General features: G+C 40.2%; 1 protein-coding gene across 9 annotated transcripts in view; it reads right to left on the bottom strand.

Moving 5' to 3' along the window:
• The window catches only part of DIP2C (disco interacting protein 2 homolog C), a 382,732-nt gene that overhangs the window by 8,076 nt on the left and 350,942 nt on the right, over positions 1–23,714 (bottom strand). For all 9 annotated transcript variants that reach the window (XM_075212090.1, XM_075212092.1, XM_075212091.1 and 6 more), the window contains 3 exons: positions 8,506–8,563; positions 8,203–8,277; positions 2,078–2,252 (listed from right to left, as the gene is read on the bottom strand). In XM_075212090.1, coding sequence (XP_075068191.1) covers positions 2,078–2,252; positions 8,203–8,277; positions 8,506–8,563 — 308 coding nt within the window. The remainder of the gene's footprint in view (positions 1–2,077; positions 2,253–8,202; positions 8,278–8,505; positions 8,564–23,714) is intronic.

Here is a 23,714-nt window from a genome sequence, read left to right as displayed (position 1 = left end):
GACCTATGAGGTAGATCTTTATTCATCATATAGCTAGCTGAGCACGTCTCTGGCATGACACAGAATGACATAGATATGTAATGTTCATAACACATAAAAAGTTTGTAGGGCTTCTAATACCAGCTATAATTCAAGAACATGAGTTACTATAAGTGGGCAACATAAACTGCATCATAAAACAATGCTTGGGTGATGATTAGGGAGTTAAATCATCACTTTAGGAATGACTGGACACTATTAGTCATTGAGTTCGAAATATGAGCAATGCATCTGAATGGGCCATACTAGGCATCCTACCACAGAATATGAGAATCTGGAGAGGGAGGAGGGCTACCTCAGTGACTAGACAATGTGTTCTCCATATGTGGATCTAGAGTCCACCTCCCACACTTTAATTATTAAATGAAAAAATGTCCATTGTTATGAGAATGGATTGGATGGAAGAACCTCTCCAAAAAGAAAAAGAAAACCAGACTCAGAAACTCTTTGATGCATGGAAAATATATTACTCACATTACATTACACATATGGATTTGCTTCACCAGACCATTTGGTACGAAACCTGTATATCTAAAGTACAAGACCCTCCAATCTATATGTGACCTTTTTGATCTAAAAAAAAATCTTGTTTTGTCCGCTTTGTTGACAAATTGCAGTGTAAATGACGTCAATAAAATAGTTAAAGTTTGAGTGGCGCTACATCTGATACCAGTACTAAGAACTAAAACAAAATGACTGGAAGGAGGTATCAATAACTAGGAGCACACACACAAGCACGGTCACAAAAGATCTTTTTTATTCCAGCAATAAGATTTTTTTTTTTAAATTACTTACAACTAAAAACCTCTTTGTGGAACCAGATGAGAGAGCACATAGGTCTGAGTGAAGTATAGGGGACTAGGACGTTGTGGACAATAGTTATCAGCACATAAACATCTTGGATACACGGTATAATTGGCACAAATGAGTAGCTTCTGTGAATGCACTATTGGTTTTTCCTTGGAACGGCCAACATTAGTTGTTAAAACACATCTGTCTCGCTTTGTCTTTTAAAAAGTTTGAAAGAAAGGTTAGATTTCTTCTATCCGCGAGGTGGGTGAGTGCTTTTAGGACACTATTGATTAACTGCTAGGCCGCAATTGAGTTTCCGGAGACATTCAGACCGTCTATTTCAGAGGAGCAATTATGGGCTGCTAATCATTTTTTACATCCTCATTTTATATGATTGGTTACACTGGATGAGATATAGATATAGATATATATATATATATATATATATATATATATATATATATATATATATACATACCACAGAAACCTTTTGTCTGATACGAATATTAAAGATGCAATTACTTGGTTGATTACTATTGCAACACTACTACTTTTTATGTGGTTTAGGAATCTTGCTTTATTGTGATTTTTTATACACATGTGGATTGTTTTAATATGGCTATTAGATGTGTCAATAAAGTATATTTTTATTCGTGTATTTAGGTATCATTTGCACATTCTTTTCTACCTCTTTGTTTGTTATATAAAGGTTTGAAAGAAGCCCAAAAACAAGACACTGCACTATAGGTGTCCTGGTGCTATCAATGTACAGGTCTTGAATAAAGATCTTAACAGTGAACCCTCTTCTGTAGAGAATAATGACATTTTCAAAACTATTCCTTTCCTGAGTCTTCCCACCAGTTTTCAAATACATTTTTCCATCCCTTTCCCCATAACATCTGGCTCCTACAAAATAATTGCAGGTAAGGCATCCCCTTTGTTGTTAGACTCTATGGGGTATATTTACTAAACTGCGGGTTTGAAAATGTGAAGATGTTGCCTATAGCAACCAATCAGATTCTAGCTGTCATTTTGCAGAATATACTAAATAAATGACAGCTAGAATCTGATTGGTTGCTATAGGCAACGTCTCCACTTTTTCAAACCCGCAGTTTAGTAAATCTAGCCCTATGTCTACTTCACCTCTGTATTAAAGCAGTCTGTGTACTTGACAAAAGAGTTCTATTTGATCAAGTTGGAAAGAGATTTTAATGGTATATGACTCAGAGCTTTATTATAACCTTACCGCCATTTGCGTCTGTTAGCTCTGTTCTTCTCAGGAACCCCAGGTAACCCGTCCTTGCCCAGATGGTTTGCGTGTCTCCAAAACTAAGCCTGGAACTGAAGTGATCGGACTGTAAGGACTCGTCGCCATAAATTGTGAAGTACCCGCTGGCATTGTGAGCGCTATGAACCCAAATCTGCAAGCCAAGAAAAGAAGGCATTCATTCTTAAATGTATCTAAGTAAAAACAAAAATAAACTGTCCAGAGAAATCAGTTACATGGCTTTCAATGTGATTTTAAATACAACTCACTAAGATATAATTACAATAGCTTTTCACAAAAAAACAGTTTTTAGAGAAATTTCCGCTTCTTATTCCTCGCCTCCCATAGAGGTGCGCAGAAAAATGAGCAGCAATTTCTTACCAATCGGCTGTATTCCATACTGGGGTAACCTGCAGCTCTCCAGCTGTTGTGAAAATTCAAGCTCTAAGGTATCACTTGGTTTAGTTATAGAATAGACAGGGATTAGGTTTTCATAAATTTGTATGCTCTTCTGTTGTAACAAAATTGAAACATGGTTTATCGAAGAGGATTTTTATACTTATGATAAATTCCTTTCTCTGATTCCATCTGGGGGACATTGCTACCATGGGGTTGTAGTTGGGGAGTGTGGAGTTGGCACATAACTGGTTAATTTGTGGGCTGCTGACAGACACCTCCCCTCTGCAACCCCCTGTAGCACGTTGTACACTACAGATAAAGCTAGAATTGGTGGACGCTAACCCATTAAACTGATAAAATTTGTTGAACGTGTGGACAGAGGACCAAGTGGCCGCTCACATAGCTGGTCAGCCGAAGCCCCATTGCGCGCAGCCCAGGAACCCCCTACAGACCTGGTGGAATGTGCTGAAATTCATGTAGGTACAGTCCGTTTGGCATTAAGGTACGCTTGTTGTATTGTAGAACAAAGCCATCTAGCAATGGTTTGCTTGGAAGCTGGCCAGCCTCTTCTTTGGGGATCGATCAGGGCAAAAAGAGAATCCGTATGTCCGATACCCAAAGTTCTTTGGACATAAATACGTAATGCCCTGACCACATCCAGGAACTTTTAAGGTGGAACCCTCGGGCGCGTCCTGGAATGCTGGAACCACTATTTCCTGATTAATGTGAAACCCGGAAACTACTTTCATGGAAGATAAGGAAAGTTTCTCTGCAGGAAAGGGCCCCAAGCTCTGATACTAGTCTAGCTGACGCTATGGCCAGCAGGAACGCCACCTTCCATGTCAGGAACCTAAGGTCTGCTGACTGTAAGGGTTCAAATGGAGGTTCCTAGAGCATAGATAGTACCAAATTCAGATCCCAGGTTGCCATGGGAGGCACAAAGGGAAGTTGAATGTGCAGGACCCCTTGCAAAAAGATACGGATGTCCGGTAGGTCCGCCAGACGCCTCTGGAAGAAGATAGAAAGGGCTGAGTCCTGGACCTTTAAGGATCCAGGCGGAGCCCTGCATCAAGACCTTTTTGAAGAAAGGTCAGCAGCCAGGGCACATGGAACTTACTCATAATATAATACTAATATAAGTGCGCCAGATTCTATGGTAAATGTGGGCTGAGACCAGCTTCCTAGCCCATAAAACGGTATTCACCACCCTGGAGTAGAATCCTCTAGAGGCTGGCTTCAACGGCTATGCCACTAAAGTCAGCCGAGGCAGGTCCTGATGCTGAAATGGACCCTGCATGAGGAGGTCGTTGCAAAGAGGCAGACAAAGTCCTTGTCCTACGGCCATGAAAAGCATGTCTGCATACCATACCCTGCGTGGCCAATCGGGAGCTACCAGTATGACTGGAAGAACCCCTTGTTTGACCTGTCTGAGGACAAGGGGAAGCATTGGAATGAGAGGGAAGAGATACCCCAACCGAAATCTCCAGTGCATTGTCATTATGTCCACCGCCACCGGGTCCCTTGCTCTTGAGCAGAACCTGGGAACCCGCTGGTTGTGTGTGAACGCCATTAGATCTAGATCCGGAAGGCCCCACTTCGGGACCAGCATCTGAAATACCTTCGGCTGGAGTGACCATACCTTTGGTGTTGCAGTGTGATGACTTAAGAAGTCGGCTTCACAATTTTGAATGCCTGAAATGAATTCGCTTGATAGAGATAGGACAAATTATTCTACCCAAGAAAATATCTGGGCACTTATGAGCATTGCCCCTGAACTTTGTTCCGCCTTGTTTGTTGACATATGCCACGGCCGTAGCGTTGTCTCATTTTAGACCTACTGGGGATCCCTGAATCATAAATATGGTCTTCAACTCCAACTCCAGGTTATTTATTAGGTGGGAACTTTCCTGTGCTGACCAAAGACCCAGAAAGTTCAAAAGTAGAGCTACTGTGCCCCAGCCCTTTAGACTGGCATCCATCATGATGATGATTCAGGAGCATGGGGCAAAGTATCTGGCCATGCTTAGAAGTTCTTGAACCTTCCACCACCTGAGAGAAAACTGAGTATTAAGGGACAACTGTATCCTCTGGTGCTCCAAGCGAAGAGTTGAACCTGACCACTTCCTTAGAAGGTCCCCTTGGAAGCATCTTGAGTGAAACCTTCTGTATGGGATTGTCTCGAAGGTCGAGACTATGTTGCCTATTAAAATAAATAAAAAGTATCAGAAAAGTAAGCACAACTCCTTGGGCACTTAGACTACACTGACTAGCTACAGGGGTTTGCAGAGGGGAGGAATCTGTCAGCAGCCCACAAATTAACCAGTTAAGTGCCAACTCCACACGCCCCAACAACAACCCCATGATAGCATTGTCCCCCAGATAGGATGAAGGAAAAATGTGTTTCTTTACACATAACAGTCTTCCAACCTGTCATATTCAGTTTTCGTCTACCTAAACCACCAGTGTAGGTAATGACAGATTCCAGTGTAGGCAATGACAGACAACCTGTAAATCCATCTGGGCTCAGCTCAGGCAGAAATTATGTTACTGGCTGCTCAGGAAAAGATGCCACTCTGTTGTAAATCTAAGTAAGGCCACACTAATGAAACAGCTTTCACTGCAGGTATCATGGAAAACTGGGCCATAAACCACACACGATGCAGACTAAGCTTCCTCATATGGATACACACGCTCGGACAGTCTACAGGTATGTTAGGGGTCGCACAGCCAAAGCTGCTCCCTCATTACCCACACCCGATCATGTGTTTCTGCAAGCAGACCCACTCTGGCGATACTATGATAGGAGGAGACAGAATTTCTCCACAGCTACCCTGATTCTGTAAGGCACCATTCCAGAAAAGTCAAATAAGGCGCTTTCATTCGTCTAACCCCGGCTGACATGAACTTTAACAGCAGAAGCTCCCAAACCCTCTCACATCTCCAGAGCTCAGTATTTCTTTCTAAAGGCTGTAAGAATCTTTGGGATATAATCTCACAAGGTATAATCACTATTGCGGCTTATTTCCAGCAACCGAGCCACCAAAGCAGCATATAAACAAGATTTTAGAGAAAACGAAACCTCTTACAACCTCATGTATGTGCAGGTCACACCCCCTATTTGATAACATCTAATTAGCTGCTATGGTTACAGACATGTTTGTTCAATGCACAATGTTATTATATAAACCCCAATGAAAAGTAATCTAGAACTATTAATTCATATTGTAATTGGTTAAAAGTTGTTTAAGGTATCCTAAAACCGCCTGATCCTTTTAACACCTAGGGAACGACAGCTAAACAAAACGTGATAAAACAGAGCCCAGCATGATTCCCTTGCACAAGTATATGTTTTTTTTTTTAACCATTCAGTAAATACTTTATTCAGAATCTTACACTATTGTGTCAAAAATCGTACAACAACTTCTTCATTGTTGGTGAAGACTCTGTATGTACTGGAGATTTAATTATTCAGCAACCTCACTTTATTCTATATTCTAAATCAATTACAGTGATTTTATGAAGCTTAAAATAAAAAGCAAGACTTCATTGTTAAAACAAGCTATCAACTTAAAAGACAAAATACTTCATACACAAGTTAATCATGTATAATTTTATATTGGCATTTTCAAAAGTAAAACGATACATTCATGTACTAAGAAAGACAGAGTGGCTTAATCCAAGGGAATAGCTAAAGCTCATTGATTAATATGCTGTCGTGGATAAAAAAAAGAAATGTAATCTCTTATACACACAAATGAGTTTTAATTCTCTGACTACAACCCACTTTGATTTCTGATCGGCTGATCTCTTAAATATTTGTCATAAGAATGAAAATAATTTAAAAGATTATGGATCACAAAAAAATCCTCAAGTATCACTTAACGAACATCCTTGAGGGAAGATCAGAAAAGCCAAGTGGAATAAGGAAGATAGCGAATTGGTCCATATCCTATGTATGAGATATGAGCTGCATGTTCTACAGACTCATATCAGTAAAAAGAAAATCACATTCTTGAACACTGTAACCTCTTATCTTTTTCAGCTGTGATTTCTGTACATCTCTTCTGACATAAGAGCTAGCAATCTGAGAGGCAAGAGGCTAGCAATCTATAACATGTATTGTAGTATACCAAGGCTGGCCTGGCTGGGGTTGCAGATATTTGATTAATACTGTGACACTACAGTTCTCTCTGATTATTGATAGACTTTGTGTGAAAAGAAAAAATGCAAACATTATTTTTCACACCTAGTTTCTTTTAATCCTCATCATTCATCATCATCATTTATTTATATAGCGCCACTAATTCCGCAGCGCTGTACAGAGAACTCACTCACATCAGTCCCTGCCCCATTGGGGCTTATAGTCTAAATTCCCTAAAACACACACACACACACACACACACACACACACAGACAGACAGACAGACAGATTAGTGTCAATTTGTTAGCAGCCAATTAACCTACTAGTATGTTTTTGGAGTGTGGGAGGAGACCGGAGCACCCGGAGGAAACCCACGCAAACACGGGGAGAACATACAAACTCTTCACAGATAAGGCCATGGTCGGGAATTAAACTCATGACCCCAGTACTGTAAGGTAGAAGTGCTAACCACTAAGCCACCGTGCTGCCCCCAATAACAATATATTTATCATAAAATATCATGATAATAATCAAGCAAAATACAAAACCATGTTTGTCCTCTAAGTCAAGCAAACCCAAAGCAGACAGGACCAGACCCAGTCAGTGCCTACTGCCCCCACATCCAAGGTAGAATGATGTAGGAAGACGAGTGTGTGTGAAAAAATCGGGTCTTCTACTACTAGTCTGCCACTCAATTTTATATGAACATTTTTATTCTAGGATTAATTGCCCATCAATAAATTATAACCATCTAAATGAATGTAAAACCACATTGACAAGGATTAAAGATAGCTGCATTGTCATCATTATATAAGAAAGCTACGTAGTAGTGTATTTGGCTGCATCTAAATGTACCTTTAATATTTAATTGTTCTCTTAAGCTGGTCACACGTAATAATACAGCAGATATGACCCCGATGCAAACAAAAACAACCTGCATATTGGACATATGTGTGTGTGTGTGTATATATATATATATATATATATATATTATACACACACACACATGTCCAGTTTAGTTTAATCTTTCCAATCTGTACCAGTCTTAGTATTTCTCCTCCTTTTCCATTGTCTTAATATCTGTTGTACGTGGTTTTGTAATTATTTGTAATTATTTAGGTTCCATAAAAATGTACAAAGTTGAACAAGATCATTTGACCTAATTGAAACCTGTAACACATCTGCATTTGTAGACATACTACAGGTCAATTGTTGTATTTCTTTTAAAGCTGTGCTAAAACCTAGGAAGATATCTTACACACTGGAGGTAGTGTGTGCGCAGGAGAACCAATCGCAAGCAGCAATCTCTTGATTGCAGCCTTGAGAATGGTCCCCTGCTCACTCCCCTACCTAGTTTTCGTCTGTGGCTGTGAAATGAGCAAAGGAACCCCAGGAAAATCAGCTGCCAGGAGTCCTTAGGATGCCACCTTTAGGGGAAGGGGGCAAGTTAGTAAAATATATTCCTAGACAGTAGTACATATTTAAGATGAAATTAAACCAACATCTCATTTTGTATTCTAGCTAGAGGATTACACATCTGTGCAGCAAGGATCGTGTGACTCACCTCACCAAGATGAGAGTCTCCAAGGGGTCCCTTCGTTTCTGGGTTTGCAATTATTATACGAACTCCTGGAAGGATCTGTTGAAATAAATATAGACATATGGATTATAAAGGTAGATTACTCATACACACAAAGTCACAGCTAAGATAGAAAGACACCAACAGGTCCAAACAAAGTAAACTAAGGTGCTAATCAATCTAATTTAACTTAATGAATTAAATTGTGTTTTCAGTTGAGAGCAACAGGAGGTTTAATTCAATGTCAGCTGAGCACTGAAGTTCACGGTGATAATGGGACCCACATACCTTTCCTGATTCCATGAGGGGCAAACTGTGTGGAGATCCTCTTTCTACCAACCGGACTCTGAAAGACAGGAATAGTGTACAGGCCTTAGGTCAATGACGTGTATTGTGATTTTACAGCACACTAGCTAACCCCACACCTTGCTTTTGTACAACTGCATTTGGATGGTGCGTTCTGAGCATTGCTAAGTGCACAAAAACAAATTCCAGCACACCGAGTGGATCAAATACCCTTCATAATTGTAATAAATTTATGGTAATAAATAAACTTAATTGAAGGTGGTGCCCTCACACATCAGTAACATAGGAAGTCGGAAGCAAAATGAAGAAAGATAATGTGTGTATCACTGAGAAAGTAATGATATCCATAACTAAATTTAAAATGTCATTCTTTATTAATATATATTAAAAATGATACATATGAGTACTGAAAAACTTGTGCCCATAAATTACTGGGCTTAATAATAGATATTTAATCTCATAAAGACTTATAGTGAAATATTAAAAATTGATGAATGGTAGTAAACTGAAGCAATGATGTATACTGTTAAAAAGGCAGAAAAATCTGCCAAGCCACGTCCCTGTTATTGTTGTATTATTGTAGGTCACATGATTATCTAAAAATACCTATGCTCTTTATATATGACAAAATAGCTGACCTTCCTTTGTACCAAACAATAAAAAAAATGTGGATATCCAAAGGCGTCTCCGTTTGTTATATTTATCTTTATTCGAAATAGCATTATTGTTGGTCAAATAGAAGTGAGTGATTTATCATTAGACTAAGAAGCCTTAACAGGGAAAATAAAGCCTCTATAAACAGACTTGTAATGCAGATGTATGACTATTACTACGTCATACGATTCAATACATATATATTGATGCAACAGTATACATCATTGCTTCAGTTTACTTCCATTCATCAATTTTTAATATTTCACTATATGTCCTTATGAGATTACATATCTATTATTAGGCCCAGTAATTTATGGGTACAAGTGTTTCAGTACTCATATGTATCAATTTTAAAGCATAGTAATAAAGAATGACATTTTAGATTTAGTTACGGATATCATTGCCTGCCTCAGTAATACACATTTTCTTTCTTCTTACCATCTCTAAGTGCACACCCTCTCTGTGCTCTCGGTAGACTCCTGTGCAAAATTGTTCAACCTCCTACCACATTAGTACCATCCATATAATAAACATAATATACACAAATAAGGGTAACCAGTGACATCACTGAGGCACCTCCATACCTTCCAACATTTAAAAGTTGGACAAAATAAGCCCTGTCCAAATGCTGTCCTCATCTGCCAACCAGAAAAACATTTTAATGAAGCCATGTCCACTTTCTAGTAGACCACGCCCATTTTAGGTTGCACAAACCAGGACAGTCCAACCAAGTGGAGACTACTGGGTGCTATGCTCTTCATTTACCAGTGAACTGAATGGCTGCATCCTTATGAATATTGTTCGGCTCACAAAATGTCTAAATCTATGGTGTGTACACTTTTCTGTGTAAGTACACTTAAAGGAAAGCTCCAAAAAGCCTCTGGAAAAGATTGTATAGTCCTTCCCTTACTACAGCATATCAGAGTATTAAATTGTATAGTCCATCCTTTATTACAACATATCTGACTACTAAATTGTATAGCCCATCCTTTGTTAAAGCATATCTGAGTATGAAATTATATAGGCCATGCTTTACTACAGCATATCAGATTATTCAATTTGATTTAGTTCGACTTAATAGGACAAGCACATCAAGTAGAGTTGTATTATTTACGTACTTTGTGGCCATTTTTATATACACTAATATATACAGATTTACATGTTCAGTCAGAATTAAAGACTTTGTAGAGCAAAACGCCTATTATCTATATTCCAGATGTGTCACTCTGCTGATCTTCATGTGAAAGCATTGATTTGCCTATGGCATTAATGTGTGACTTGGGCAGCAAGATTACTGGGGAAAACAAACGGCTCTACCAATTGTTCAAAAGTAATGTAAAAAAAAAAGTGTTTGAATATTTGTCACACAGACTGCACAAAAATTCAAATATATTTGTGTCAAATGATGCAAAAAGAAAGCCCCCCCCCCTCTCCAAATCTTTGTTAATAACTCCCCGGTGAAGTAGTAAATGCCACCAACAGTGCAGCTACAGAGCATAGCAGCCTGTGCGGTTGTATTGGGCCAGTGTTGCCCAGCTTGATCCAAAATATTTCCAGCGCAGAATGATCACCATTGTTTGTCTGGTATGGACTCCTCCCATGAGTCTCCTCTCGCCTTTATCACAGCAACATCACAGTGCACCTGGTCTATCATCTAGGTAATGACTTCCATGATTACAGGCCAGTTAGTAAAGGAAGTTGATTCATCAGCGTTCAGACAGAAATCAGAGCTGTGCAGTAAGCAGGAGCTAATGGCATCACTGCTGCTTCGTAGAAGACTTTTATGAGGATGAGTAAATGAGGCTGTCTCAATCGCCATAAAACTACTAAGTAAAACCTGGTATACAGCTGGAACCCTCATTCCTATAAAGTTTTTGTTGCAGCTCTACATGATTAGAAAAGTAAAGAACAGAGAAGGTATTGGAAGACTTGGTGCTTGGGAGTTTGATTACTTTATTAACCATGGTCAGTATATGGACCAAAGCATGACCTACATACATCACTAAGTTTCTGACACTTTGTTATTGCATATACACTTAGTTCACTCTCACACCAGTGGTTGTGTGTTAGGCAAATTCATCAGATCTATATTATACAATATCAGTAATTATTATATTCAAACATCATAAAAGTGCTGCTTAATATAAATTATATATAAATCATATTAAGTTAAGTACCAGAGCCTTATGTTTCTTATTTCTTACTTCTCTCCAATGCCTCCTGTTTAAGCACTTCTGGCTTTCCAAAGTTTAACAAGAACATTCTCAGTATCTTCTTATCCTGCATGCTGTGCAGACTAAGGGCTCATTCACACTGGGATTTTACCTTCACTCTAAACCAAGAATGCGTTGATCGGGTCTCTTATCTGCCGGTCACACAGATCAAGCAAGGTAAAAACTGCACTGCTTGAAACAACGCAAATACTAGTGCAAACAAGCCCTTCGTTTTATAGATGGCGAAATGTAGTGTTAACACTACCCTTAGATAACTTGATTAAGTAATACGAGGTATGTCTATTAAATAACGAGACTGATTAACTCCCCTTTATTTATTGGTATTACAAATTTAATGTTTGTCCCCTTCAATATACTCCCCATTTGCACCAATACATCGCTGTAGTCTTGTTTTCCACTGGTGGAAGGCATGGAGCAAATCAAATTCTGTCACTTGTTTCAACATATCTGCCGTTTTCTTCTTTACAGCATCAACTGACTCAAAATGTGTCCCTTTAAGCACTGATTTAACTTTTGGGAAAAGATAAAAATTGCAAGGTGCTAAATCTGGCAAATATGGAGGATTTTCAAGTGTAGTAATGTGTTTGTCGGTTAAAAACTGCTTCAAAGAAAGTGCTGTGTGAACAGGCGCATTGTCCTGGTGAAGAAAGAAACCATTTCTCCACAGTTGCAGCCGTTTCTTTCTGACTCTTCCTTTTAATAATGCTGATTAACTGTTGTGCCTTCTGGAACCCATTCTTCCAAAATTACACCCTTGATATGAAAAAAAACAATGAGCATTCCTTTGAATTTTGATTTGCTTTGATGAGTTTTTTTCATTCTTGGTGATGACGGTGTTTTCCAGTGCATTTACGGTCTTCTGGTTTCAGGATCGTACTGGAAGATCCAGGTCTCATCACAAATGATTACTTTATTAAACAGGTTTGGATCTGTGTCAAGTTGCTACAGAATGTCAATACAACATTCCTTGCGACGTTCTTTTTGCTCTGGTGTGAGAACTCTTGGGACCATCTTTGCACAAATATTCGTCATTTTAAGATCCTCATGCAAAATTTCCATACGGTATCTTTATCAATGTTCACGGACTCAGCTATCATTCGAACACTGAGATCTTTTCGAACAATCTGACTGATTTTTCTACATTTTCTTCGGTTCTTGAAGTGCAAGGTCGTTCATCATCTTCGACATTCTCTCGTCCCTCGCTAAATCTTTTGTGCCACTCAAACAAACGCGCACGAGGCAGGCAGTCATTCCCATAGGCTGTAGTAAGCATTTGAAAACAATCTGTTGGTGTTTTGTGCAATTTTACTTAAAATTTCAAATTGACACGTTCAGCTTTTAAACTTACCATTTGTTCGGCACTCTACAGAAAACACAACCAAACTAAATGGTAGCTCACAACCAACTGAATGTCATAGAGTGTTGCAGCTGGTCATGCAGGTTCAGACAGGTTCACGGTTACTACGTATGCAGTTATAACCGGTTCTGACTGCTTTGTTTACTAGGTGGAATCACAGTCTCGTTATTTAATAGACATACCTCGTATATAGTGTGGACAGGCAGACATTAAGAAAAAAGAAAAATAATTTTCATGAAGTAACTTTATGCTGTTAAGCTGTATAGACACTAGTCCATTGAAGTAGCATATTTTGAGGATAAAGCCACCCTTGGGGTGGATATAACTTTAGCAATGGAGTGGAGGTGGGGTGTCGCTAACAGTTTTAGGGGACAATAACATTTTGGGTTGTTTTGTGGGCCGAGCAATTATTATTAAGCCCCTGGTGCTGATCCTATCTACCGGTACAAATTATAGACACAAATACACCAGCAAGCTGCAGATCATTGTGTGTTCCTGAATGGATAATAATTTGCATTCTCAGGGCAAATGAGGTTTACATGAAGAGATAAGAGTCTAACAACTTCTAAAACATCATGAACCCACATTCCATAAAAAAATAAATTAAACAAATACTAGTAGTCTTCATTTCTTATACTCAGAATATCATGATCACAGCAGTGCCAAGCAAAGTAGTAAGAGACTGTTTATTCTCTATGGACTGATTGGATTTTTCATAATAATCAACCTGGTATTTCACAAATGCTTTGAACAGTAAAAATGATCTGACTCTCTGTATGGGTAAACTGAACACAAAATGTGCAAAGAATGTTCTTGGCTACTTTGAGCAATTTTCTGTAATTTATTGCATGGGACTGCCTGTACACAGTACATTCTGTAACTATAATTATTTATGGCACTAACATGAGTCCTGAATTGTAATGTGGTTACTAGACCCTGCTTTACAGGACACTGAAAACAAACATTTAAAACAGCTTCTAAGTCTGTGAGCAGCTATTAAATCTGAAGCAGAAATAAGGTTGTATTTTATCTGGATTGAATGGAGGAACATATATCTGTGGAGAAGCAGCCAGCCCATAAACAAGAAAATTGTTCGCTGACATTGGGACATTGATTTAATGATACACTCTACATTGTAATTTATAGCTACTAAACTGCCAGTAAGCCTAGACTCCAACTGAAATGGTATTCTGCAATATTCACAAGCATATACCTATTCCATCATGGAGTTAACATACTTGTCATTGTATGTAACCCTTTAAATCAACCACACTGCCAGCTGATTATTTCTGTGTTGTTACAAATGGCATAAACTAAAAGTTCTATACAATGTCCTTCATTGGGATTACTGAAAGGAAATCTAGTAAGATTAGGGGGATAAGATCATACTTGCCAACTTTTAGCTCTTACTGTCCGGGAGGTGAGGTAGGTAGTATGGGTGGAGGGGGCGGGGCTTGATGAATTGAGTCATTTTGAACCCTCCCCTCAGGACGTAATGATGTGTAGGCATCATTTTGCAGTGGCAGGGAAAAACGGACGTGATTCCCGGAGAATAGCGTCTTGGCAGCTGTAAGCCTGCCCATTTCACTAGTAAGTGGGCAGATGCGGGAGGTTGCCATACTTTCCCGGGAGTCCGGGAGACCTACCCGGAATTCGGGAGTCTCCTGGATATTCCGGGAGAGTTGGTAAGTATGGATAAGATCCTAAAATGTAAACTGGCAACATATGTGCCAATACTGGCTAATTGTTTTGATATTGGCGCATGTGTGACCCCAAACCAATCAACAACATTTATAAGGTGCCACAGATTCCACAGCTCCATTAGATAATCATCATTTATTTATATAACGCCAGCAGATTCCGTAGCACTTTACAATTGGGAAGAAATAATAATAAAACCATACTGGATAATACATACATACATAGAGGTAAGAAGGCCCTGCTCGCAAGCTTACAATCTATGGATGTTTGGACTGGTTGGTAGATGACTGCTGTTGGTTTGTGTGCTATCTATATAGTAATAATAACAAAGCCTTAGCACACCCTTGTAAATAGCCTATTTATGATGACACTTCTGTAACAGGAATAATAAATTTACACAGAATACAGGAAAATGAAGTTTCCTCCTGCAGCATAACCAGGGCCGGATTAACCATAGGGCTAACTGGGCTACAGCCCAGGGGCCTATGGCATCCAGGGGGCCCTTGAAAGTGCTCAGCAGCAGTATTGATCGGTCGGGGGCGGGGGCGCCCCCGGCGCGATCAGTGCTGCTGAGCACTTTCACTGCGGTCCATCTCCGGCGCGCTGTAGTGTCCTTACTGAGGAGATCTCGTGAGTCTCACTCTCATGAGATCTCTTCAGTAAAGAGCGTACAGCGCACCGGAGAGGAAGGTAAGTGCCGGGGGGGAGGGGCAGCTCAGATCACGGGGGGGGGGGGGGCCCTCACGGGGGAATGGAGGCCCCCTTAGCCCAGGGGCCTCCATTCCCTTAATCCGGCCCTGAGTATAACCAACTCTTTGCTAATTAATATTTGTGAATTAAGGCACCTTAACTACGACATCAATAAATCCACCCATTTGTTGGACAGTCTGCACAATATGTTGAAGTCTACTAAATGTAGTACCAGTAGGAGTATAGTTGCAGCAAATTTTTTCTTGACTCGTGTTTTGTGGCAGAACAGATTTTTTTTTTGCAGAAGTGCAAAGTTTTAGTGATACAATCAATTTCCACTTTTGCTTTTCCATTCTGCACTGCATTCATATTTATTGGAATTAATTTATAACTAAAGATGGGATGAGGGCAGTCAGGTCATACTACTGTGCGGTGTGGTTGGGGTAAGATTGGAAACACAAGGACAAATAATGTGGGTAAAATGTGTGAATTTTCGTAGCTAGATGCAGAACGAGATTTAAAAATTATATTTATCTCCAAAGCACTAGTAACCATGGGGGGCTATTTCTTGACCAGGTACAGAACAGTGATGTACCATTCTCTGGGATGTTGCTCTTAAGCTGGGTACACACTACACGGTTTTCCGTCCAATAATCGGCTCAATCAGCCGACATACGACCGCTCGTTCAAAAGTCGGGTCAGTGTGTGTAGTGACACGATGGTCGAAAGTCTGCCCAAATGGACGATTGTCGCCTCATTTGGTTGGTCGTACCGTTTAATACTTTCATTCCAATCTCGTTTCCATTGCGTAGTGTGTATAAACTTCCGACCGATCCACAACAGTGAGTACGAAATTACAATCATTGCTCACGTTAACATAGCTGTAAAAAGTCGTTAAAGGGACGTACGCTCTTCCCTTTATCGTCCTAAACAAGGCTAGTGTGTATGCAGTCCATGGGCCAAGTGATCTGACAATCGATCGCATGTAAAATCGCTCGGCATAAAAAGTTGGTGGAAATTTCTGTAGTGTGTACCCAGCTTAAGGATGGACGTGTGCTCTTTACCAACATACACCCTACCCACCAACTTGATTTTTTATTTTATTTTGCAGAGCCATTCCCATTAACAAATAAGTTGGTGCACCACACAATGTATTGATTATTTCACTTAGGATAAAAAATAGTTTATAAAAGCCAGGCCATTATAAGATACAGATGCAGTCCTACTTTTTTTATTTTTCATATCCACAGGGCAAAGTCAATACAGCTACTAGGCATAAATATTCATGGCAAAAAATAAAAATTTGTTCAGAACTTGTCCTACTTAAGTAAAGTCTGAAAATATTGCTTGTGTGAAATATTGTTTTTATGGTTTTGATTTATTTATTCTTTTACTGCTTCATACAACAGAAAAACTACAATGCAGTTTTATAGGTGATCAAAAACGGTTTTGATTTCCCAGAACAAGATGTGCGGCATTAGCTGTCCTGTATTGTTGTTATGGATTTTACTACATTGCTGAAAGCAGACAAGATCATTTGCAGAAAAGTTATCACTACTAGAATTATCCCGGCAGTCTCCTCGCATGAGGAACCTGCAGCTGAGGTCTCCGGTGAACGCTACCTCTGACAATAGTCTGCACTGGCTCGGGGGTTTCACCTATTAATACATGGACCCATTAGTTTTTTTTACATTGAAATAAATAATTCAAAAGTAAAGTGTAAATTTTTTTTTTGCATTATTCATTTTCACACTGGGGACATATATAAAAACTGGAGGAAAGAAAAATGGTTGATGTGAACCTAACACAACCTATTAAGTGTTCGTTCTCAGTTTCTAAAATGCAGTAGAAAAATGGCATTTAGAATCTGACTGAAGTTCTGCATATGGACAAATGGACCTTTTACTTTCCAGCAAATTTTTTATAGATAGGTCTTAATTACTCGATTTCAGTCTCTCAGAGATACAAATACATTATATGGGGAAGATTCAATTCAGTGTAAGGGGTCTTCGGAAGCCCGCTGGAATGTTTGCACAGGAAATTGAGAAGAGATTCTTGCTGCAATTGTTGACAATGTGCGCAGCACGATGTCCGCGAGTCATATCGCCGGCGACTGAATCTCCCTCTATGAATGAAAAGACTCCATCCATTAAATTATTTGTACAACAGGAAGTTTCCCAGTAGATAATGTGTATACTGTGTGGAACACACACTCATTGCACAAGGAGCAGAAGTTATACTCATCATGTAATATGCATGCTAGTATTTCACATACCATAACTGCCAACTATCCAGATTTAAGTGGGACAGTCCTGTCATCCAAACAATCAGCACAATCTTCAAGTTTTAAAGGGAGGAAAGGAGGTTTAGTGGAGGATAAGCCTGTCTCTTAAGCACTAGACACGCCCTCACAAGACCCCAATGTTGGGGGGGGTATGCTCTTACACACAAAAAAAAGACCTGAAATGGTATTCACCATTTTGGTAGTTCACAAGCAAGTTACTAGCAAAATACAGTGCCCAAACCCCCTACCATTCCTTCCTCACTGCATTTGACTTACAACACACTTCAAAATAGAGTCCAATCGCTGTGACATCTCCTCCTTTTCTTCATAGCACCACTCACTTCCTGCCCCTTGGGACTATCAACCTCCCCCTCCTCCCCACTTGTCCCCTTGATCCTATAACCTTTTCAAATCCTACATTCTGTCTGTCCTGTTTTCCTGCTCCCACATCACCAACATTCCTCAACCTATCACTCTACTCTTAATACCTTCCCCTTCTCATTTAAACATGACGTAGGGGTAAATGTATCATAGTGCGGGTTGTACAAGTCGCTGGAAATCGGCGAGATGACAGCTTAAATTTAAAGCGGTGCTGCCTTGTAAAGGGAAACTTCCCTTTACAAGGCAGTGCCGCTTTAAATTTAAGCTGTCATCTCGCCGATTTCCGGCGACTTGTACAACCCGCACTATGATACATTTACCCCCTGGTCTCCCCCACACTCAAAACCCTTCCTCGACCCAGACTCACTCTAACTACTGCCCGGTTTCCCTCCTCTCTTTTGCCTTCAAGCTTATTGAGTGGGGTGTCTACAACCGCCTCACCACCTTCCTCTCCTTTCACTCGCTTCTAGACCCACTTTAGTCTGGATTTTGAACTCTCCACTCACTAATGACCCCCTGACTCCCAAATCTAAGCGTCATTTCTCACTAGTCATACTTCTCTACCTCTTTGCGGTATTCCAAGGCTCTTTTCAAGGCCCCATTTTCCCCCTCTGCACTTCTATCCTCAGTGATATCATCAGCTCTTTTGGCCTCCAATATCTATGCTGAAGACACCAAAATCTACCTCTCCTCCCCCTCCTCTCATCTGTCTCCAGTTGCCAATCAGCCATCTCCTCTTGGATGTCCCAGTGCTTTCTTAAACTGAACATGTCTTAGATGGAAATCATTGCTTTCCCTCCTTCGTCAGCTCAGTCCTCTCCTTTCCAGCAATATTACCACCTTCTCTCCTGTCCCTGAAGTTCACAGCTTGGGTGTCCTCCCTCTCCTTCACTCCCCATATTCAGTCCCTCAGCCAAGCCTGCCCCTTCCACCTTCTCCGGGATCTAGCCCTTTATCACCCAGGATGGGACTAAAACTCTCATCCACTTACTTTTTATCTCTCTTATTGATTACTGTAACATGCTCCTCTCTGGGCATCCTTTCACATTTTGTGACTTATTTTACTCTGTAGCCGCTCTACCTCAGCCATAGTGGCATCTGAAGCTCAGGGGTCTTACAGTGATGTATGTTATTAGGAAAGTACAATACAAGAAATATGCTAGAAGCTGTGGCTCACAAACATTTTCCAGATTAGCAGCTGCTTTTGGGTTAATCTTATGCATGTCTTGATAAGCAATGATGCTGTGCTGAGGGGTAACACCTATGGTTATAAGATCTGCCCAGTGCAAGCATATACCTTGCCACATTTTGTGTCTTCTTGATCAGTGTCCAGCAATCATGTTAACCTGTATCTTTGTGAAATGACCCAGCTCTGCACTGAGCACCGCTGCTAGCCGTCTGCCATTGTGACCTTGTGATGTGATATGACCACCGTTTGCTTCTTTGCTCTTGGATATGTTTAATTGGACAAGCATTTAGCCCTGCTATTTTTTTTACTGCAGATAGAACATTCAAACTTTTGCGATCATTCAAACACCTGTTTTTGCAGCATCATATTCTGACTTTGTCTATCAATGTCCAAATTATTTGCTAAAGGGATCTTGCTACTGTTTATACCTTAGACGAGTGGACGCTGAACAAGTTTTCATTCATTGAGCATCTGTCACTCTATGCCACTGAACCGGCGCTGTACTCTATTACTAACGTGGCATTGCTCTTCTGTGTCCGGACTTATTACTTACAGAACTTATTGCTGACTGTCTCTGATATCTAACGCTCATACCTTTTCATCCCCCACTCAGTTTCACCATCTCTGTGTCTACCCATTGTCCCTAGAATGTAAGCTCCCAGGAGCAGAGCCCTCTCTAGCAGTGTTTTCCGTACATAATTATCTAATTTTGCGGATTTTAAGTATCAAATTATGCAAAATTTGTTATTTGTATTTATGGTCACCTTTGTAGTTATGTTATTTTGCTGTATGCTCTAACGCCCTATGTCAGGCGCTGCACAACTCTTGTAGCGCCTTATAAATAAAAGATAATAAAAAAAAATAGCACTAATAACACAAAGAGCCTACAATATCACCCAGTCTATAAAGCAGTATATTCAGTTTTATTATTAATTTTATTAACATTATATTTAGTGCCCACGTACTCCACAGCTTTACAATATAGACTCTTCCAAAAAGACAATCTATTTTATGTTACTAATAGCCTATTCAAAACATATTAATTTATTTTTATATTCTTAATGTTTTACATTTAGCTCCTGTATGTTTGTTATTTAATATATTACTTAGTTAAGTATTACATTTAGATTGCCAAAAGCAACAAGCATTCTGCTGCTTGTAAGATACATCTGCCATTTATATGTACTTAAGGAACACACTAAAATCTGTTATATGGCCTATGTCATGTTTCAATAAGTCAGTTGTAAGACGACAATATTATTGGTGGTGTTAAGGGGGCAACGCAAGTATGCGCTGGAAGTACAATAGTTTTTTAACATCCTTCTACATTGTCATGCCGGCGCATACTTGCATTGCCCCCTTACCACCGCCAATAATAGGTGTCGCGCTTACAACCAACGCCATTCTGTGTGCCGCACTGTGGATAGGTTGACATACTTGCAATTCAGCTTTTTCGACAGTTGGGAACAGATAGATGTTGGGAATAACAGTTTTGTGATCAGTATGTGGGGGTAAGTAGTGTCGCTGTTATGGTAGTTGTAGAAATGTCTACCACCGCTCTCTCCTACTGCATGCCTGCCTCTAGCTCACACCTTCATCCCTGCCCTCTCTCCACTGCCAAGTCCCAACCCCACTTTAAACACATGCTCATTTCACCAAACCTAAAAAATACAGCTCTTGACCCAGCTTCTTTCTCTCCAACTACCACAGTATTTTATTCCTATCCTTTGAGTTCAAACTAGTTGAGCACAATTGTGCATCTCACTTTATCTCTCTCACCTCCATCGCACTGTCAGAAAACCGGCTTTAGTTGAGACTCAAAAATGTTATTAACAATCTACTTACAGCAAAGTCTAAGGGTCACTGCTTCATACTGATGCTTCTTGGAAATCTCTGCTACTTTTCACCCTATTCTCAAACACACCCATCACTCCATTGGCCGTCAAAACTGTTCTTTTATTGATTCACTTCCTAGCTATCCAACTGCTCATTCAATGGAGCCAATTCAATTCGTCCGCGTTATTCTAGGAATAATGTGGCCTGCGCACTATTACCGTTAGAACGGTAAAAGTTTGCAGTATTACTGTTAGTATGGTAATTTTAACGCTGATTTTTGCTTGCACCTCTCAGGGCCGCGAGTAAAAATCTGGGTTAAAATTACCGTATTAAAATTAATAGCACTAACACCACATTGATCCTAGACTAACGTAGCCATATTGAATCTGTCCCAATGTCTCTTATCTCTGACACATCCTCCCCCTCCACTCAGACTATCTCTTGGCTGTCCAAATATACATAAAGCTTAACATGTTCAAAATGGAGTTTAAAATCTCTCTCCTCCTAGAGTGACCACCTCCCCAAAAATCTACCGCACCATCAACACAACCAACCACCAACATCAATTTCCTTAGTCTCCCAAGCATGCTGCTTTGGTTTCAGTTTAACCTACACCCATCTATGCTACTCATACTGCTCCTTTTCTCTCAGCTTTTTCCATTAGAATGTCACACTCCAAAAGCATACTAGTAGGTTTATTGGCTACTATCAAAATTGACCCTAGTCTCTCTCTCTCTCTCTCTCTCTGTCTGTGTGTGTGTGCATGTTAGGGAATTTAGACTGTAAGCTCCAATTGGGCAGGGACTGATGTGAATGAGTTCTCTGTACAGCGCTGCGGAATCAGTGGCGTTATATATTAAATGGTGATGATGATGATGAATTCAAGCTCTCTCATTAGCATTGCCCTCTGTATTCTTTGTTTTTACATCTGCAATTATTCTGCCTACCTGGTACGCAGTGGCTGGCTGGCAGATTTTAGCCCAGGGGTGGGGCGGTGAGACCTGGCTCAGCAGTATATTACGAACATTTTAAAGGAAAAAAAATGCAGGTTGCCCAGTGACCCAGACCAAAGTGCCCCCCTGCCCCCTAACCCAGCCAGCACCTGCTTGTATGTCCCTGGTTTATGTATGCTTTGTTTTCCCCACTCTGACACCTTATAAATCAACAATGAATGGAAAAATGAAAATCACACAAACAAAAAGCGTTCCCGTGTCAATCCTAGAGTCGCTAAATTCCTTATAGCTTGTATCCATATGAGAGAAAGCGAGCTGCCAAACAGACTCAGACTAAATGTGTCTCACTGCCTTGTGCAGCAAAGAGGAAAACATTTCACTTGATATACTTCAACAGTTTCAAACTAGCAATTCAGGACAGGGTCCCAGGTCACAAATGTTCCTGGACTGGAATGTGTCCCTGCAGAAGGCAGGTAATGATTACCGCTCAAGTAAAACCAGGGGAGAAGACACATTTGCATCTGTACAAGGAACTAATGAGGCACTCGAGCAGATACACAGAGCACAGCATGAAGTGCAACTAGTGTGAAAAGGGTCTCTGAAGCAATCACAGGTTGTATTACAGGCTGGTAGATATGTTCTGAATAATGACACATTTAACATTATGCATTCCATAATTAAAGCTTGGCCATAAAATATTTCCTTTAATTACACATAAGAAAATAACTCTCAAGATACAGCTTTGTGCAAGAGACAAAGTACAATGTTAAATAGCAAAAAAAAACTACTTAAAAAAAAAAAAAAAGTAATGTAATTAGTGCAATTATTGTCCTCACTGCACATTATATGGTAGGCCTGGTACAGTGGTGGGCAATGATCTATGTTGTGGGCATGAGGTTGTTTTGATGGTATTGGCCTATACAAAGCAGGCATGGTAACCGTTATGCTGGCATTGGATTACGTAAAGGGGGGCAATGCACATGACACTGTGGGTGGGGCTGCATGTGATTTTACCTTGTTGGCACAGATTGTTATATTGGCATTGGGCTATATATGGTGGGCAAGGCACTTTATGTGGTAGGCATGAGCGTGTTATACTGGCATTGTATATGGTAGGCATACTATTACATGTGGTAGGTATAGAGGAGTTGTACATTCATTTCAATGCTGCCAGCTTGTCCAGGTAGTTTCTATCTGAGGAATAGTAGTGCTGATGTCTATTAACTGCTGAAGAAGCAACCACATCCATTCCCAAGGAGGACCACTGAGGGAAAAAGGCAGGTAAAGACAGTGCTCATTATTATTGGCTTCAGGGCAATGAGAGCATTTTAATGAACAACCAATAAGAATGAACGCTGCCTGTGCCCTGCTGGAATCCAGCTACTAGACTAATTAGTGCCGAGTACTGTCATGATGACTCAGTAAGTTCATGTGTTGGTCTGGATTAGCTGGCCAGCGCTGCTCTGCAGTCATCTCATCAACATGTGCCTGAGGCCCTGGTTGGAGTTTTCAGTATTGCCGGATAGTAGAGGACTTTGTCAGGCTGTCTGGATGACAATAAGATGGCCTGTACAGCACTCCAGTCAGGTCAGTGTTACCTAACAATGATCAGAGGAGACATTGCACACAAACATAAATCTGCTGTCTGTTCCTGTCTGCCAGACACTGGCCCTTACTTTCAAACTGGTCCTGTCTGTAGCTTCTCGCAAACTTACTTTCCCTCCTCCTCACATCATGACATTGCTGCTGTCATTTGTCCTCACTAACATAATCACACGAATGGACAGGTCATTGCCTCTCACAAGTAATAATCTGTGTGGGTGTTAATAATGTGATGGGCTGATTGGCTGCAGCCTACACTAACCTCGCACACTTTGAAAACTGCAGGAGATGAGGATGGATTACAAAAATT

The sequence above is a fragment of the Mixophyes fleayi genome, chromosome 5, assembly GCF_038048845.1.
Source record: "Mixophyes fleayi isolate aMixFle1 chromosome 5, aMixFle1.hap1, whole genome shotgun sequence".
NCBI lineage: Eukaryota > Metazoa > Chordata > Amphibia > Anura > Limnodynastidae > Mixophyes > Mixophyes fleayi.
Note: the sequence above shows the minus strand (reverse complement) of the source record. Positions and strands in the feature narration are given on the sequence as shown.